The sequence below is a fragment of the Vidua chalybeata genome, chromosome 2 (genome assembly GCF_026979565.1).
Source record: "Vidua chalybeata isolate OUT-0048 chromosome 2, bVidCha1 merged haplotype, whole genome shotgun sequence".
Classification (NCBI taxonomy): domain Eukaryota; kingdom Metazoa; phylum Chordata; class Aves; order Passeriformes; family Viduidae; genus Vidua; species Vidua chalybeata.
The window spans coordinates 79804291-79824730 of record NC_071531.1 but is presented as its reverse complement, the minus strand read 5'-3'; the positions used below and the strand labels follow the sequence as shown (position 1 = coordinate 79824730).

Here is a 20440-nt window from a genome sequence, read left to right as displayed (position 1 = left end):
AAATGCCCATAATGTGAGACCCAGACGTACAATGAGCTCAGTTGGTCAGAATACAGTTCTAATTTAGTAATATGAAGGCTATGGGTTCAATCCCTGTATGGGCCATTCACTGAAGGGTTGGACTTTCTGATCCTTGTGGGTTCCCTCCAACTGAGAGTATTCTGTTGATGAATCTGTTGATTTTGCACACAGGATGACCCATGAACTGAAAAAATATATTAAAAATATAAACATGAACATCAACTACAGGTTTTGTTTCTTAGGATATTGCAAAACACCAACTTATTTTCTTCATTTTAGTGCCTAACAGTTTGTTTGATCTTATGTTTTCAGTAAGTCCCAAGTAATCAATCACCTATTTTTGCTGAAGGTCATGATGTTCATCGACAGACCTTTATGCTGGCCCTTCCTCTTAACCCAGTGGTAAAATTCCTGTAGCTGAGTCTTCTACTATGCTCACACCAGCTTTTTATTTTCAATTCACTGCACAGATTTAAGGTTTTCCATACCCCTGACCTGTGACTGAGGCTTCATTCCAACCCCCCCCGCCCCACATGAGTGAATACTGTTTAAGAGAAATCAATTTGACTTTGGTTTGAACTACTGCTTAAAGTACAGATTGCAGTAACTGCATTCAGTAAAAGTTCCAAATATAATCCTTCCAGCTTGGCACACATTATTTGAGTCTCTACATGCACAATATACAGGCTACTTTGCAGAGAAACTGGAATTCTGAGAGAAAAATTACATGTTTGTGTCCATCAGTAAAGCTTTCTTAACAAATCAGAGGCCTTATTCTAAAATTTGTCAAAGCAGAAACGTCTTCAACTTCTGGTTCATTCAGATTCATAAATGCCATACAAGCAAGGAATCAGGAAACCCAGTAGAAAACCTATACAGACTTTCTTTTGGGGAGAGGACAGAGGGATCCAAGAGCTTCATTATTTATGATCATGGCAAAATTCTCCAGCAAGGTTATTTATATCAGTGAATTCCCATTACATCTTGCTTTGCCTAAAGCCAGCGCCTTACTGTGATTTGCAAGCATTAGCAAACAACACCCATATTCAAGTTCAGTGTATGCATTTTGACACAAAATGGCTGATATTGTGTGCCAAGTCCTGGCTCAGGACTCAAGGGGCCAGTTTGCACAGCTTAACATGCTCAGGAACATGGTTCAGCTCCCAGCAGTCTTAATTAGGCCAGGAATAAGTAAGCGAAACGACGAACATCAGGGTTTAAATGTAAAGTAAAAGGGTTATTCAAAAAATCATTTTTTGCACAGCAGAAAATTGCAGTGTGTTAAAAGAACTGTTGTGACCAAAACCAACTTTATATTTTTACATAGGACAATGACCATAATTTGCAAAGCTCCTCCTGGTTAATAAAAACAGAAAGAGAAAAATAGAGACAAAGACAGTACATGCATGGATGCACACATCCATGTGTGTGTGTCAGAAAGCAGGGAAGGTTTTTATACTTCTTAAACAAAAAAAAATTCTATACAAGCGTCTAAAGAATTTAAAATTTTCAAATATTCAAAACAAATATGATGGTTTATAAAGTATTTATAACCAGCAAGTGGGGCATGAGCTTACACAAATAAAAGGTATGTATTTCCAATCCAACTGTACAATCTGCTCTTTGAAATTTTTTGTAATATGACTGATATTTAAAGATCTTTTATTCAACATAGTGATCTGCAAAACACATCAAATTATTTAAGTTAAATAGAATTCCAAATAGAATTTTGTCTCAGAAACTGTACCAGTACATTTGTGTAAGAATGAAGCCAACAGTTACTTTATTCAAGGTTACTGACACAGATGATTTTACATAAACAAAAACAACTTTTCAAGATTAAGAAATTTGCAATTGAAAAATAGTATAATCATTAAAATATACAAATGAGAGAATTATTAAGTTTGATTTTGGAGGAGTGTTAAGCAAATTCAGGACACTTTTAATGAAGTTATTTACTTTCTATGAATTTTAAATCTAATATATCTTACTGAAAACTATGTCTACATTTTTTAACCTAAACTATGGCAGGTACACTTTACAAAATTCAGAAACACATGAAACACTGGCATATGTGCCAGTTTATTCAATGTTCTGTCAACATAAGCCAGGCATTAAAGTTGAGAAACTTATGTTCTTAAATATATGGCGTTCAGCCCCTCTTTCTGATTCCCAGTTCAGATCATTCTTCTCCCTAGAAATACTGAACAGGGAATTTCCATTTCCAGACTTATTTCAATCGAGTCTGCAAAAATCTCCTGCAGTCCTCGAGATTTGAGGAGAGCAGCAGCTATTGGGGCACCCCATTTTATCTGAGAGAAGAGTTACTGAACCAGAAAGAAACTCCTTAAAGAATCACACTGCTCACATTACAAAAACATAAATAGTTCACATGGAAGTGACCACACAAAATCAATCTCAAATGATGCAGTTCCTCAGAAATAACCCCATTCAGCAGAATATTGTAGTAAGATACAGTAACTGATGCACTATTGAAACTTCCATAGTCACTAATGGTCTGATTTACTGATCCATTTTGTGGAAAGGGCAGAAAAGAGAGAGGAATAGATTCAGAAAATATTCTAACGTCACATTCATTGCTAGATTTTCCTTTAAAAATACTATGAAATTCAGTTTGTCTTCCAAAGACAGAACAGTCTTAAAGACAGGACACTAGCTGGCAAGTTTCACACATGAACAAGACTCAAACCAAGACAAAAATCTGCCTTAGGAAAGCCAGTCAGATTTAGATGTAGATAAAATAAATCTTATTCTTTCTTTCCTCACATTTAACAGATGTAGATTGGTACTTCAGAATTACATCCTTCTGCTATATCAAGAAATTCTACATTTTCTTTACCAATGTTTCCTCGTTAGAGCTCAGTGTCAAGGAAGGATTTTTTCCCTTTCGTTTTTCAACACCAATGTGGTTTTCGAGCTGACCTGTCTTCCATCCAGACTGACATTTACAAGCTGTGCTAGAAGCTGTCCTCCTCCGCTTTTCTAACCTTATTAGAGGCATAAGGAGCATATCACAGAGACAAGATTTCAAATGAACCACCTCCCCCTGAATGCCAAACCACTGACTGTTTAGACAATTAAAAAACTTAGTCTCAGCACTGTTTAAAAATCTGCGTATCCTGTAACAGCATCATGTAAAGAACTTCAGCAGCTACGTGTTAACATTTGCCATACACCAGCACATCCATTCTATCTGACTATAAAACATAAACAAAAACATTTACTCTTTCACAAAAAGACTTTTAAAACCATTTTATACATAGCATGAGAAATATTTTTAACACACAAAATATTTCAACATGTAGAAGTGAAAAAGAGAACATTATTTTAGACTGTATGTGCAGAGGTATAGTTTTTGTTTTGCATCACAGAAACCATTAAAATGGAGAAACAAACTGCAATATTTTTGAAAACAACTCATTTTTGTAGGAAAAAAAAAAGTTATGATTTTTTGGTTATAATAGTTATAATTTTTAGACCAAACTGGTTTTCTCCAAAACTTTCTGTGGAACTCTATTTAAAGAATGCAAATGCACAGTTGACTTTTATTTTGACAGCTCAAAGTTTCAAAAGGAGCAGAATGATTTCTGGGTTGAAATTGCTGCTCTGTTTAATTGTCATCCTATAAATGATGTCAGGAACAGTATCAGACTAGAACTGGCACTAATATACTATAAATGGATATAGGCAATTAAAACATGAAGGATTTAATTTTAACTGAAACATATGGAGCACAGAAAATAATAATTAAATGTAATATGCAGTTAATCAGAAAGAATGCCTGCTCATTCCACTGGCCAGTTCCATAGCAAGATTAACACGGTGTTTAAAAAAAAATCAAATCACAAACCAGCAGAATAAATTTAAACTTTGCAAACTTTTGTCCTCTTAGAAACACCTTCATTCTGTGTATTTTGAAAACAGAATTAAAGATTTCTTTTTTTACAAAATGAAATCTGCATTCCATGACTGGTTTTTATAATACCTGAACCATCCGAGAAGCTATAAAGAAGCAGCCTATCAACAACTAACTGATGGTAGTACTGATACACAGTAACTCAATGATTTTAAGTAGGACTGCCAAAATCTCAAAAAATAAAGATTCCACAATTTTATACATTACAATTTTTGTTAGAAGGCAGTAGAAAGACAAAGTGGATGTTTACAGATTCATCCAATGCACTCAGTTAGCAGTTATGCTGATCCACTGACTTCTATATCTTTGACTACACAAAAACACCTTTACCCCATTTCCTTTGTGCTCCAACAAGAGGGAGCCAAATAAAGTTTAGTGTGTTCTTGGTAAATCTGGTATCTGACACTAGGTCCTTACAACTGTTCCCTATCAGCAGCTTGCAGAGAACCCACCTCAACTTTTCCACTATTCTTCATGCCTGAGCTCACCACTGGACAAAGTAGAGCCATTAATAACACTCTGCCTCAAACACTCTTGCCATGCCTCACTCCAATGGACTCTGATTTTCAAGCTTCAACAGACTCCAGGGTTTGGGGCAGTGCAGGAGTGACAAGCCTGCAGTATCATTTCACCTGCTTCACTGAACACTCAGAGCATGCTCTCCTCCAGCTGTACCTGGACCCTGAGCATTCTTTTGAAGCACATGGAGATGCAAATGGGAAATACTGCTGGAAATGGAAAAAATCTCTCCCTTCCAAAGACGTTTCCATAGCTACACTTTACTACGTACAGGATAAAAAAGCATTTGTTTTGCTTAAGGTCCCAACTTTTTCAGTCTCCAGATTGCATCTTCACCTCACTTCACCCAGAGCAGGGCCATTTGCCCTTCTTCCCAAACTCACAAACTTAGAAGCATGAGAGGGCAGCAGAAACTGCCAGGTAACAGGGACTGAAGCTGGAAAAAGGAGGATAATGCCTGTGTTTAGGAAGAAGAGGACTGCCTGACAATGTGAAGATCTGAGAGAAGCGATGAAGACTGCTAAGATTCTCATGAAATAGGAAAAACAGGAGATTCTTGCTCTTACTAGCTTTACCAGAAGACCTCTGAAAACCCTTTCCTCCCACCAGGAAAATCTTCAACCATCTTGAAACACTACTTGGATTTGCCCTGCTGGGAAGTCTTAAATTCTCTCTTGGCCCATTTTTCTCCTCTATCAAATCACTGCCCACAGCAATTCTCATAATCAGAAATGCTAAATGCACTAGAGATGGGTGTCTGGAGCTCTTCAGAATCTGAAGCTACACATTACTTTAAACTCCGCTAGTGACTAGCAAGGAGTTAACTATAAAAGTCAACGACCTTTCTTTAGCTGGTATATTTCTTTTAAGAAAGTCAGCATAAGCTATCAAGCTGTGGCTGAGAGGTAAGCCTCAAAACTGAATTGTAATACTGACACTTGCTAATTCTAGAAAGTTAAATGGATAGCTATTCGTTATAAAAGATCATGTTAAAGGAGCATAATGATAAGTATTACACTGAGTTTCTAATGAGACACACAGGAAAGCTCAAAATGCAAAGCAGCTTTGCAAAGAAAGCAAGAGACAAAGTATTAAATGTTTTCTCTGACTCTTGCCAAAAGTCCTGCTCTGAATTCATGGATGAGGTTTCCTGAGGCTAAGATGCCAAAGCCAATTAGCCATGTCAATCCACAAGAATGCCAGCTGCCAGGATCTAACTTTATTACAGTATTACTTAAAAGTGAAGACATCAGCAACGTTTAAGTTCACATGACTCCTAATTTTAAAACCTGCCCTTTTTAGATTTAGGGTGGGGGCAGTGACAATGACCTTAAGTTCCAACCTATTAAAATCCTCACAGAGTGCCATGATTACCCATAATTTAATTATGTAAAGCATTCTGTTAATCAAATTAGACTACATTATGCACTATTCAACGAAAGTAAGATTTCAGCTTATTTCCCTCTTCATATGAATTCTATGTAATGTTTATATTTAAAAGTAGCAATTTATTTCAATAGTGCCTGTTTCAGTTGCCAAGCTGCATATCCCACAGAACATGATATGTGTAAAGTATATAGCTTACCCATTTATGGCATCTAATTCTGAATTCCAAAATAAAATTTTTGGAAAGTGTCTTGAGTATTTGTCGACTAGAATAAAGCATGTCTCAGTCTTTGATTATTTGAAAACATCTGCATTTAATTTCTAAGCAAGGAGTTTGGAAATGTTGATCTTACAATACACTTCCCTGAACATTCACCACAATAAACTCAATCATTCCATGAAATGGTAAATTTTTTCTTCTGTTTAGGTGCCTATAAAATAAATCTGAACATTACTGTCAAGCAACAAAAAGCACCCGTTTCTGTGGAATAGCATCCATATTCCTCCAAACTTCTCAGAAAACTCTGTATACTTCAAATAGTCTATATTAACTTCATTGACATCTCAATTGAAAGTTTGCCTTTTTGCTACTACTACATTTATACTGCATTTACTTTACCACCCCAGTACACAACTGGCAGTTCTTCTTGAACTATTCTGTATCTCAAGGATGCTGAGAGAATGAGACAAAAGCAGAAGTATAACAAGGTTAAAGAACAGTTTCAAGTCTTCCAGAAGAAAAATCAAGCTTTCTTTTCTGGATTCTTATCCAAAGCCAGGCTTAGTTTTAATCATTTCTTGCCTGGATTATTTTTGTTTCTGCAGACACATGCCTATACAAAACTAGAAATACAGCAAATAAGAACCACTACCAAATAAGTAAGAGCTTAAAATCAATAAAAGTTTGTTCTCAACTCTCAGTTTAACCTGTCAAAGGAAAAAAAAAATATTCTATTCTAAAATAGATGCCTATTCTAGTTATGCAGATCTTTGACTCTGTAAATCCTGTTTCATTAGGATTTATTTCCTTCCTTTGATATGCTTTTGAAAGATAACTTCGTAATGTAAGTGCCATCAAGTGCCCAAGAAGGTCATATTTTGCTCCCATTTATAGAGCATTCAGGATTGCCTACTGAAAAGACATGAAAAAAACAAATCCTATTTCTCATCCCAGCACACTGTCTTCAAGTGGAAATTAACATTATTAGTTTCTTTGTTGAGATTTGCCCTTTCAAATCTAAAGGGTAAAATCCATTGATCTTGGTTCTTGCTCCTGAATTTCATAAGCCAGATTACTGTCGCCAAGTGCATTTGTGATGCCTGACTGTCCATGCTGTGATATCAGCCATATCCCAAGTGTCACGCTGAGAACAAGGGGCTGACCCCACTTGGCTGTAAACCATGAGGCAGCACAAAGGTTAAAGCCATGTTTAAAGAACAAACATTGCATGAGCTCCATCTGAGTACACCTTCCATGAAATGGGAAAGATGAGAGCTCTTTGTTTTCTACCTTATTTTTCCAAGAAGATCCAGGCAGTAATGAAGCAGAAGCCAAGGAAGATTCTCTCCTCCTAAACCAAGATGACAAAATAGGAGAAAAAAGCCATCCCACAGCAGGAGGCAGGACTCCCCGAGGAATATCACATGACCTGATAGAAGAAGAAGCAACCAAACCTTGACAAAATGCTATGCTACAATGTGGGCCCAAACAGTTGTAAAAATGCCGCTGTTAGAAGCAGGGATTCAGGACTCTCTGTTGAGCTTCAAACTTGAAATGTGTTATATTAGAACTATAGCCCCAGGGAAAGCACTACTGAGTTGATTTTAATGTCTAAATTGATACCAGACAAGACTTGTTTCTTGTTGGCACTAAAATTAAAGGCTTAACTTGTGACAGAACTACAAAAACTATCAGCTACAGCAAATGGCAAGACATCACCTGAGAGAGTTTGTCCATGCAAAAGCAGACATTCTGCCACAAGTGAGTACTTCAGACTTCTTTCCAGCCAGGACTAAATTCTGTACTTTTTGCTCTTCCCTCACCCAGGCAACAATGACTTGGTGCTGGATGCTTCCTTACAAGAATCAGGACATGCTTCAGAACACTGTCCCAAAATGGGGCTTTGAACTCCACAAGGCTTTACAATCCTGACCTTCAGTTTAACACAGTTTCCAAGAAGGAAAACCTTTCCCTCTGAGCTTTCAAATTTTCACAGAATCACAGAATTGTTTAAGGCTGCAAAAGAGCCTTAAAATCATCATCTCTGACCACTAACCCAGCACTGCCAAGTCCACCACTAAAGCATGTTCCCAAGCACCACATGTACACACCCTTTAAGTTCCTCCAGGCCCGGTGACTCCACCACATTCCTGGGCAGCCTGTTCCAGTGCTTGACAACCCTTTCCGTGAAGAAATTTTTCCTAGTATCCAATCTAAACCAAATATCAAAGTACTTCTGCTATTCCAACAGTAACTTATAAAACCATTTACTATTCTAACAAAACAAAAGTAGCTTAGTACTTAAGGCTTTTTTGTTCGAAAGAAGGAACTAAGCAACCGGTTTTACCTTAACTAGCACACTATCAGCTTAAAAGGTGACAATACAAGGAATGAATGGGGAATCTGGACACCGTCAGACAATAAATACACATTTCCTGACAGCTGCTGCTGTAATCAAAGCAATTGTCACCCCAGAAGAGGGGCACAGAAAACAGTGACAAAGCAATCCTGGAAGACAAGTGTCTCAAGAATTTACTTGATGCACTTTCAGTTATGGACATTATGTCTGAAATGTTAGAAAAATTTTTAAAAAAATATTCATTTCTATCTTGGCTAATATGCCAAAAGAATAGCTAAACTCTAACATCCTGGCAGTCTTTGTATAATGTTCGTACTAAGGACTTCATGAAAGCACACAACAAAACTTTAATTATCTAAAAAGACAAGGCAGGACTGGTCAAATTCATTTTACTACAACTCAAAGGTTCAAAACATTTAAAACGTGCATTTGGAAAATGAAAATCCACCTGTCCTTCGTCATTTTGGATTCCCTCCATGTTTTAACTAAGATGAAACTGTTTCCAGTGGAGAAGAAAAGGTGACAGTCCTGTTTATGAAATGTCAGTTTACTAAGTTCAAACAAAACATTTTCCTGTGGTACGATGAATAAACTGTGTAGCCAAATATAACACCTTGCTGAAACAAATGAGATGTGTTAAATACCTGTTACTTTACAGATTTACAAACAAAGAAGTGACAATGTTCTTTTTTTTCATTTTAAAGGATATTTTTGAATTGGTACACAATGCTTTATAGCATGTAGCAGCACTGGGTGATAATTTCTCTGAGTTGCAAGTTATATTAATGACAAATGATTGCACATTACTGCAAAAAACTCCACAAAACAAAAACACCCTTCAACCTACATTATTCATACTATCCTCCCTCATTTAATTGCAATTGGCACAAGGTATTTCTTGAGACAGCTGTAACAACTCAGATACATCAGCAATTTTGTACAGAAAGCATTTGATAAGCTGGTAAGAAAAATCACTTAGGAATGCTCAGTGTTAGAGCATTTCTTGCATGCAAGTACCTTCCTTTACAATATTACCAGTTTGCCTTTAGCAAAAAGTTAAAACTACAGGATCAGCAAAATCACAAATTAAAAGTTGTCGTTGTTTTTTTCTCTTGCCACAGCAAGTCTCACTCCTCTTTCTTTCATCCATCCACCTATCACCCTCAAAAGGCATGAAACAATAACAAATTTAGTGTATATGGAAAGTTATATTGGAGGGCTCTTGGCCTCAAACATTTGAACCATGTCCCGTATTGTGCCGTATCTCTGGTCAAGCTTGGTATCTACTTGGCTTTCTGTGTGTGCCAGATAGCTAAAATTAGGATAATAGCTTTGAGGTTTTTTTAAATATTACACCGCATGAAAATTTTGTGATATTTTGAATCACTATGACTTCCACCCTGTAAAAAAATCATACAAATATCTGGAGTCAAAGTTGACTGAAGAGCAATGGATACTCATTTCTCCATTCAATCCTGAGGGATTTATTTTTGAGTCTATGTTTCAGCATTTTTGCACACTCCTAGACCAAATACTTCAAGATTTAAGAACGCAACTTACATGCAACCTTCACACTTGACTAGTTGGAATAAACAACAATACAGCCAAAATGAACCCAGATTTAGCCATTTTATGCAGTTGAAAAACAATTCAACTGTGAAACTGCTTGGACTACTTTAAAAGAGCAAAAAAACTCTGCTCAGCTGTGTTACTTTATCATATACAGAAGCAGAGCATCACCCACTGGAATGCCACTGATTAACTCATTCCGCACTTGTTTAAATAATATCTCTTCCTCTGTGTATGAGGATCTGTGTACAGTATTTCATAAACAGCAGATGCACCAATGACCCAACATTAGCACAGGAATAAATAAGATTCAGGATCCTCAGATTTCTCTGTAAACTCTGTCCAGATGCAATTGCTGACAATTTCCCCCACTTCCATTTCCAGGACACCAACAATATCAGCTCTCTGTGTTTCTCTTTCAGGTCTCTTCCTAAAATTTTCTTAATATTAATTAGTTATTAAATTAATCCCGTCCTTTTGTGGCAAACCCATCATTTTTTTATCACTTCCTCTCTGCTTTAACTAGAATAAACTCCACTTTTTCTCATCTTTTTTTCCACTTGTTTTACCTCTAACACTCCCACACACCAACTCCCATTACGTCAGTCCAGCTCCATGTCTCTTGCCACAATAAATTTTCAGATTTTACCTGTAGATTGTGCTTCTCTACTTCCTTTCTTCCTATGTTTCTTATCTTACTTTTCAAATTTATAACTTTCCACTCAGTAATGTTTTCTCTACGGCTGGGACATACCCCTAGACTTCTTCCTCCCATCCCTCTCAAGAAACAGCCCTCAACAGCATCACTCTGCCTTTTGCATCCAGCTGCTTTACCTTGTGCTAAAGCTTTATATCATCTAATCCATGACCCTCAAGAACCTCTTATTAACATTTCCAATTCTGTATGCAGCCCACCATACACCAGAAGTCCTAGTAGAGAATGAATAAAGACTTTGATGTAGTGATGCACAGTTTGAATTTCAAACATAGCATGCAGTTCAGCACATGCTAGGATAACTGCCTCCTCTCTGGTGTAGCATTTCAATGGCAACATAGCAATTTTTCTAAAGTTTTGTTTCTCAAAGAAGCTTTATATTAAATCAGTCCTAGTTCAGATTAGTCTCTTCCTATCCTGCATTTTGAAGGCAGCCTTTGTTTGTTTTATTTTCAACACTAGAAAAGCCAAATCCTAACCCAAAGACACAGTGTCTTCAATGTAAAAGCAGTAACTCAACTGTTGAGCTGTTCACAACAAAGTATGCCTCAAGTGTTTGGAAACATAAGAGCTATAGGTCGTCTTCATGGACAGTCATTAATATCATCTACTGTTCCAGATAAAAATAACTGAAAGATTACATATCACTTTCCACCTTTTGCTGGAATCTTGGGGTTCCTTTTGATCTCAAATTATCCACGAAGGATCATCTTATATGTTCACTATCAATGCATCTCTTATGATCCTAGAAATTTTGTGACTTTAATACATGCAATCCAAAATAGAACTTGAAAGCTCCATGGCTCCATGTATCCACAGCACTGATTACCACTACTCTGTTCTGGGCTATTACAGAAACTTTAGGTCTCAAACCCACATGTTAAGCAATGTTAGGACTTAGGCATACTAATTTAGTTCAAAAACTTAAATGACTTCCAGTGAGAAGCTAAGAAATTGATTTTAGACTCTGCACATTAAAATTAAAGCTACAAATGCTTCAGTCCCATGCTTATTTCTAAATCCTGTCTAAAAAAAAAAAGAAATCCAAATCCAAAAGTACATTCTTATATAGCTTCAATTTAGCAGCAAGCTAGTCTGAAAAAAACATTTTTATTCTATTTTTCTATAGAACATATATAGCCTAAACATCATATTTTTAATCTGTCATGTTAACATGTAAGTAGCAAGGAAATGCAGCTAGGGAGTTCAGGTTCACATAAATCTATAATCACTGACTTATTTAAAATAAACCAGGACACTTATTCACATGTTTCCATTCACAAGTTTCTAGTAGCTCCAGATTAAAAAAACAATAAAAATGCCACATTTAGAACAAGAGTCCTTAGTCTCCACTGCCTTTCACGTTCTACTGCATTTAACTCACTGAAATGAAAAGCAGCAACCATGCATAAAGATTTAACACACCTTTCCACTGAGTAAATTTATCTCCAAGGACAAACTGTCACATACTGCCAACTAACTAAACCTGTTAAAAAAACTAAATAAAGGACAACAGGACTAAAATTTTCTGATTTAAAAGCCCTAATCTGGCTATAAAAATTCAGTGCAGCAACAGTCATGATAATCACTTATAATAACCAACAGTAATTACAGTTACCTCCTGCCTTCCTGGGCAAAGGCACACATGAAGAATCACACAAAAAAATTTAATTATTATTGCTCAGGCTGCAAAACTCAGTGTAGCAAAACATGAAACAAAACAAAGGAATACATTTAGTTCCATTAACATCTTAACAGGTCCTGACATGAGTTTTACAGAATACAAGAAGTGCAGGTTAATTTCACAATCTATCTGCCATCACAAATGATTAAAATGTGACAGTTTTCAAAATGGGACATGCTGCAATCTAAAGCTAACAGACATAAATGTTTTAAAGGCTTAGTAACTTTATAAGTGAATCTTATAAAAGCATATAAAGTTCTAAGCCAAAGATAAGCAACACAAATAGGGAAACATTTACTGTGATTACAGGGCTTCCTAACAAGGTATCACATCGTCACGAGTTTACAGAGCAAACCCTGGCAGCTCTGGCTTCACCAAAGATTTGTGACTAAAATAAGCCATTGTGCTGAAGAGAATACCCATGCTGAATGGTATCCATAAAATATAACTGCATAGCTTGACTTTTCCCTTACAACTCTGTCCAACACCAGGTGACCTGTGTGGTACTTCATCCTTAGAGCCATGAACACAATGACAGCTTTCTCAGAACCTTGATACTCAGAGGTGCTGCTATTTAAGCACACCTATTGCCCCCTCCTCTTGGAAAGTCTATTCCAAAGTTTCAGCATCTATCAACTTTAAACAAGACATCTCCCATGGATCTTACATGTTTTTATTCTTTATTGAAATAAAGGACTACTTACTTGATTAGCCATGTATATTGTGAGAAGACCTCTCCTATAAACAGAAAAGATAAAATAAGTGGATGAAACAAATATTTTTTTTCAGACTGAAGAAAAGCACTTTAATCATTAAGAATATTTTATTTAAAAAGAGGATTTTAAAAACAGATTATTGATGGAGGACAAATCATTACCACCTTATAGAAAAGTAAATGCAAACCTAAAAATAGCATCTTGATAGCACAGTATCCAAAGCAGTTAGGAATTACAGGAACCAAGTTATATATAGCAACTTGCTACTCCACATGAGTCCTGAAGCTGTCAGAAGTGGCAAGGCACCTTGAATTACACACAGCACTTATCACAACTTAAGCTTACACGAGCCAGTAATATCAGCACACAAACAATGACCTAAGCCTAAGTTAAATTGTGAATTTGCAGCAAAATGCTTGTGTGTTAGCTTCTGTTTTGTAATTGGTGCCATAAACTCCAGGTACCTTAGCCCTTCTGCCTACAATGTCAGAAAATATTTTCTGCTGAGACTGATGCATAAATCTTGGCTCAAGCCAGTGGAAAGTCATAATGCCAACAGTCCCCTGGAACAGTAGCCACTATCTTCTCTTCTAACCTTTATCTAATTTTTTTCCACTCCTATATTTTATTCTGTCTGTGTCTCAGCCCACAGCTCACACTGCTCTTTAGGGAAAGTATAAACTTGGGCTCAAGCTCTCAAATTTTTGTTGATTCTATTGCAGCACAAGATGGAAACTGAACTTGAATATGTAGAGGAACTCCAACAACTGACTGCACTGTAGGGTCCAGACGAAATTAAAATTATTTTCTACACATCAGTCACAAGCCACCATCACCCTTGAGAGAGTGGAAGACATTACCACCGCAGGTTTGCTCTGCCCTCAATTATTCCTCCTCTTCTGCAAAGATTTCATTAGAAACTGTGGCCAAAGGTTGGAACACTCAGTTTCACTATTTCCTACTGGACTGGTGTTCTTATCTTCTTGAGCTTAACATCAACATTGTAGTATTTGAGATTTTTCTCATAGGCCCTACTGGTCTTACACAAAAAAACCTGAAAATTTTTGTGAAGGCACCACACATTCAACTATTAAATTAAATAGTTGACTAACTTAAATTAATTTCTCAATATGGAAGTTAGTTTATAACCTGAATCCATATTTGTGTTCATGTCACTTTGGAATTTTTTAATATTGCTACTACAGAAAGTAATATATAACTGAAGGTTTGACACAGGCTTGTATGTTCCATTTTGTCATGACATTTTAAATTTCCAAGCATTCATAGAGTGCTTAAGAGAGCTGTGTGTTAACAGAACGTATCTTGCTATCAGTTCAGTTGAAGAAGTGAACAAAACAAAAGCACAGATAGCAGGAAATAAATCTGTATCGCACAGTTCCCAAGCTTGATTCATCCAAAAGGTTTATTCAGTATTTTCAAAGCTCCGTGTTTACATGTCTGTAAGTCAGTCAAATTACACATCCAGATCAAGGTTTTTCACAGCAGCCATCTAAGCAACAGGGATACATTCCACTTAAAAGTTTTACTGCTTCCACACCACACTGAAATTGTGGAAAGCAATAACACAGCATACTGACTTCCACAAGTTGCTCTCTACTCACAGAGAAGATTCAAATTTGGCTTAAGTTCAAAACGTTAACCAGCAAAATCAGTTTGTTTCATGGTTATTCTTTTTTTTTTTTTTAAAGCAGAATTACAAATCCGCCCTCTGTATACCTTCTCTACCCAGTACCACCCCCTGTCAGATACTAGAAACAAGATTCTAGGATGGAAGCCTAAGGAAAAATGCCTGAATCTAAAGATTTAGTGAGGATGAGGTATACAAGAAAAAAAAAGAAGACAAAAGGTAGGGAATAGGGTCCATGAGTATTTAAGCAAAATAGCCTCTACAACTTGCAATAAAGTATCAAAATACTGTATGACATTTCTGAATAGGAAGGGGTAAAAATTCACCTGCTGCAATACATAAATTCAACTCTCAGGCTGGTGTGCAAACATTCACCTAGTCTTTCAGTTGACTAGCTCAAGTGATAAAACAATACTGGTGCCCCAACCCACCTGAGTAGCAAACTGCCAGATAATACACAGTTCTGTGTACTGTAAATGTTATTTTAGTTTGTTCTCAAGAAAAAATACTGGATATTTCATGTTTCTTGTATTTTCTTTTTACCTCTGTAATAGCATTAAAAATTTATGATAAACATCCAAACACTCAACCATTTGGAAACACTGAAATAAACCTACCCATAAGAGCTAACCTGGTAACCCAAGCCACTTTGAGTATTCTGGAAAATGTCAGAACATCAAAAACATCCTGCAGTAACACACCTGTGAGAAGACTCAATCAGCAACTGAGCAACAGATGCAGTTTCAGAGTACACTCCGTGTACTCACAGTTGTAGATTCTACAGTGGGCACGAAGCAGGATGATCATTGTTATGTGCACATAACTTAGTTAGTGGATTCTCCCGTGCAGTCTCTCTGTCATGCAGGCAGGGCTTTTTAGCCTCCCACTGAAATTTATTTAGTCTTTTTAAAAACACTAATAAACTAAGAACTAAGTGAGTTTTAGTTTCTATTGTAGTCCCTTTAGGGGTAAAATGCAACTCACCAACCACAAAGACAAAGAAAGGAAAAGGGGCTAGAGAAGAGGAAGGAAAGAATTCAAAAGTTGCAGTGCAGCTGCAGCAAGGCCAATGTGAGAAGTAGGTGGCTGGGAGGAGACAAAATGCGCAGACAATAAATTTGTGCAAGGAAGTAACTTCCGGAACTGAAAACACAGCAAGCTGTTAGATGACATCATCTCCAATTGCCTGCAACAAGCCCGTCTGTGAGGCCCAGGCTAACTACAAGCAGAAAGTGTTTTCTTTCTCCAAATTAATTCTGTGACTTTTGAAAATAAATAGCCACATGTTTCCATGGAAAAGGGGAAAAAAAGGGGAGGGGGAAAGGGCATTCTTCCTGGCCCTGTGCAAATGTGATCCAACAAGCCTAACCCAAACCTGAACTCTGCTGTTAAAAAGCAGTTGGAAGTTCAGAAAATATTGCACTATTTTGTAGCAATGACAGCTGACAGAAAACAGGACAGAAAGATGGAGGTAGGCCAAGTAAAAGGGTCACTGGTACAGCCCAAGGACTGTATTAAAACTGCAGCTGGTAAATAAGGGGACAATATAATTGGGAAATGGTATTAGGAGAGCAGGAAATTATTAAACAATAAAAATAATTAGTAGGTCATGTCTAACCATATGCTTTGGGGAGGTTTAAAGATACTAATGAACAGCTTACATTTCACTGCTAAAGTTCACGAACCAGTGCTGAATGCTAATCTTGGCAACACCAACACCAGCAGGTGGCTACAGCAGTGACAATCTGGCAAGGTCACTACGGGAAAGGCAGACCAGACACACACAAATCCCTACTGCCTGCTCTTCCTCTATGGTTTCTGTCTTAGACTTTTTTCTCCAAAGCCTGCTTTCATAAATATCTTCATTGTGGCTTCCCACTGACTCCCAGTCACCTCTTCAATTGACAGTCTCTCCCATACCCAGCTCTGTTTCTAATGATATCTGTGATCTTTAACTCAGGAAGGAAAAACGTGAGCTAGGGGTAACCTTAAATTAATGAGCAGTAGACCAAGGTCCATCCTATCGGTTTCTTGTATTAAATTAAAGAACCAAAAAAATAGTTTGCTGAAAAAACATTAACAAGACAGGTCTCCTTCACCTGAAAAAGGAGGCTTGCATGAAAGTAATCGTGTTTTAATTGCTTTTAAATTCAAGTCTCAAAGAGAAGTAGTGTTTAGTATACTTTTCACTTTGTTTCTCCTCCTTTTTCTTCCCGATTCACACTTTTAAATGAATTTTCCAAAATGCTTAATAGAGAACTGAGTAGGCAAGGTCTCAGTGTTTAGTTATCCAACACAGGTCACATTATCTACAGTTCAATAATTCTAATCTTGAAGATTCCACATTTAATGGTTAAATTACAAAAGACTACAGGCTTCTATAAGATAATTCCCTTGTCCATTTATACCTTCCTCAAAGGAAAGTTTAACTTGATAAAATTTGCTTTTTGGACAACTCAGGAACATTCATACCAAATTGTAACAGCAGCAGCGCTTGAACTATGGCCTATAAACCTCAACAGAGAACCACATATTTTTGTTATTGCACTGCCCAGAGGAAAGAGTCTAAAATAACTGCTGAAAACCCCAAAAAGCTACAGGATAAAAATAACAAGGAAACCTAGCCGTGTACTGGATTACCAGAAGTTTAGGTAGGAGGTCAAGGGAAATGATTAATCCCATTTACTTGGCACTCACTACACCACAGAGCCCCATGCCTGGTGGTGGTCCCCGATACAAGCAGGCATTGATCATCTGGCATGGAGGACCAGCAGTATGGCTGGGCAGACTCTGACCTGACCCAAGGAAACAGCATTTTCTCCAGCAAGACACGAGAGCACTGGAACAGGGACTCGGAGGTTTGCAGGGCTGACCAGACAAATCCCCAAGTAAGCTGGATTGAATTCAGTGCCAGCCCTGCTCCAAGCAGGAAGCTGCACTAGCTGAATTCCCAAGACTTACCTGAACAATTCTATTATTCTACAGAAAAAGTGGAAAGCAACTTCAAAATACCATCAATATTTTTTTTCACAGATTATAAAACCAGAGGAGATTACAGTGATAAACTAATGAATACAAAACACAAACTCTTCTTTAATGATTAGCTATTTACTTCAAGAGATCAAATTTGATTCCCAATCCAAACCACAACCACTGATACGTTATTTTATGGGTACTTATCTTTACAGTTTGCACCCTAAGACAAGAATTAGTCTGGTCTCTGAAAACAGTTACATCTTTACCTGCCCTATAACACTACCCCCTCCAAACAAGTCTCCCTCAATACCACTTCTTAAACAAGTTCTGAACTCCTTCAGTTTTCCACAATGATCCCTAAGTTTTTAGTCATACTTATAGCTCTTTGCTAAAATTGTCCCAGTTTTTCAAAGTTCATCTTCAGGACTTCAAATGAAATACAGGAAATATAAACCAGATTAAAGTTCTCCTATCCTTTGTTTAACCAAAAATATTTTAAAGTCAAAGAAATCATTGGGTGCTGCTCTCAGATTTTGCATTTGCCTGTGAGCAAGGTATTTATATCTTCTTGTAAATGCTATAAACTCTGGAAAACTTATTTGATTGAGGTCAAAGTCTAATTTCCCTTACACGTGAGTAAAAATTCTATTTGTGCCAATAGAAGCAGCAACTGTCCAAATCTGCATGCCAACATATTGTTTGTGGAACACTTTGCTGAAGAATGTTTTCTTGCTCAGCTTGATGGGCTATAAAATTCAAAAAATAACTCTATTTTCACAAGCAGAGTAAGCTTTTTCTTCATATAATAGTAAATCATACAAAATACCAATCTTTAAATACAACCAAGATTGGTTTTTCCTACAAAATTCATTGCCAGTTCTCTCTCATTTATGGTTTTCCTTCAATATATTTGTGGTTTCCCTTAAATACAGAGTTGTTCCTAAGCTAAAAAGAAAGAAAACAAAACACAACAGCACCATCCTCATACACAAAAAAAAAAAAAAAAAAAAAAAACAACCCAACCAACCTTGCCTGAAGGTGGGATGAATCCTTAGAAAGTACTTACACTCATGGAAATTTTACCATAAATTAATTATTGCAACCACAGAAGCCCTCAAAGAAAACTTCCAACAGAAAAAAAACACCTTCTCTTTCTCTAAAAAGCCACAGAAGAGAGGTAAGACCTGTCATTTTAAGCCATATCTTTCTCAATATTTATTCTTCCTTCGGATTATTTCTTTCTTTCATGCATTTTGCCTTGCCTTGCTCATCTTTTGTGTCTAATAGCAGCACTCCAGTTCCTAGAATTTCCTCATGAAAAACTGGTTTTGGTGATAGGAAGTTTAAAGAATTGTTTTCTCTATTGCCTTGTTTCAGTTTAACCACAAACCTTTCCGAGCAGACATCCTGAAATCTAAACATTCACTGCAATTAATTAAACTTATTTGAACTACTGTAACTGCTCTTTTTTACAAGTATTGTGGTTTTTATGATCACTTTTTTTTTTGTCTTGCTCAAAACTAAAGGGGAAATAAGCTAGCAAGTCAGAAATAACAGGAAATAACTACAACAAGATGAATACCACTCTGTACAGAATTAACATAAATTGACTGAACAGGCACCTCCTTCAGTGAGAACAGCCCTAGGTGTGAGCCATAAGAAGGAGCCCCTAAATTCACCCCCAGGGCAAGGGACACACCAGGGAAGGTACATCCAGGCCCTGTCCCTGCAACAGCTCCCATAACCCAACACACAGCAGCAGCAGCCAGCAACACAGGGGGATAGAAGAAGCCTAAAGATGGATATAGCACCATGTTAAAAATCTTCATGCATGCAATTAGGAGAATAGGTTCTCTGATTAAACATCTAATTGATGGGCTATGTTTCTCCACATATGCAACAAATTTAAACAGTTGGTGGGGCAAACACCCACAAAATAAAAATATCCAACTCACTGCTAAAACAAGAGCAGTTTTAGCTTTGCTATAAAGCTTTCTAACTTCATCCCCAGTCCAAAACTTCAAATTCCTGATATCTGCTTTTCCAAAAGCTCTTTGTGTTGACAAACCAATAAGACTTGACCCAAGAAGAAGCAGGGACTGAAGTCAAACTCACCTTTCCTTGTGACCTGTACAACAAAATCTGAACTCTACATGACTTTTTTAACCATTTTTTCCATAAATTCATTATATTGGTTTCCTACAAAATCAAGTCTGAATTTTATGTGAAAGTCACTGTTCACTGAATCTGCTGCATATTCCAACACTTGTCATTGTATTTTAACTATTTTTTTTGTTATTCTTTACAAGTCTAAGAAATCACAAATAAAACAACTTTTTTAAGAATCTCTGGATTCAAAGGCAAATAAAGAAAAAAGAAAGAAAAAGAAAGATTCACAAAGTTGACTCTGGCTTTAATTTCTGAACATAAACTAAGAAGCAAACATATTAGTTTGTAATGACTCCCTGGACAGGACTCATGGTCTGCAAAAACAGGAAGAATTCCTCCCATCAGCTTCAATCCCTCCCCCCTGCACTGTAAAACACCACTTTAAAACCTGCCGAATTAAGTCAAATACACAAATCACAGGTTTCCCTGAAATGAAAGAAGTTAAAATGAAGAGGTAAGAGGTAGGGTTTTCTCTGCTTTACAGCAGCTTGACACCACAAGCAAACCCAGCATAGATATGG

The 20440-nt window shown here is 36.9% G+C and overlaps 1 protein-coding gene across 1 annotated transcript in view; it reads right to left on the bottom strand.

The window, feature by feature from the left end:
* The window catches only part of TMEM135 (transmembrane protein 135), a 158043-nt gene that overhangs the window by 109934 nt on the left and 27669 nt on the right, over window positions 1-20440 (bottom strand). Inside the window, exon 4 of the mRNA XM_053935429.1 lies at window positions 13115-13148. Coding sequence (XP_053791404.1) covers window positions 13115-13148 — 34 coding nt within the window. The remainder of the gene's footprint in view (window positions 1-13114; window positions 13149-20440) is intronic.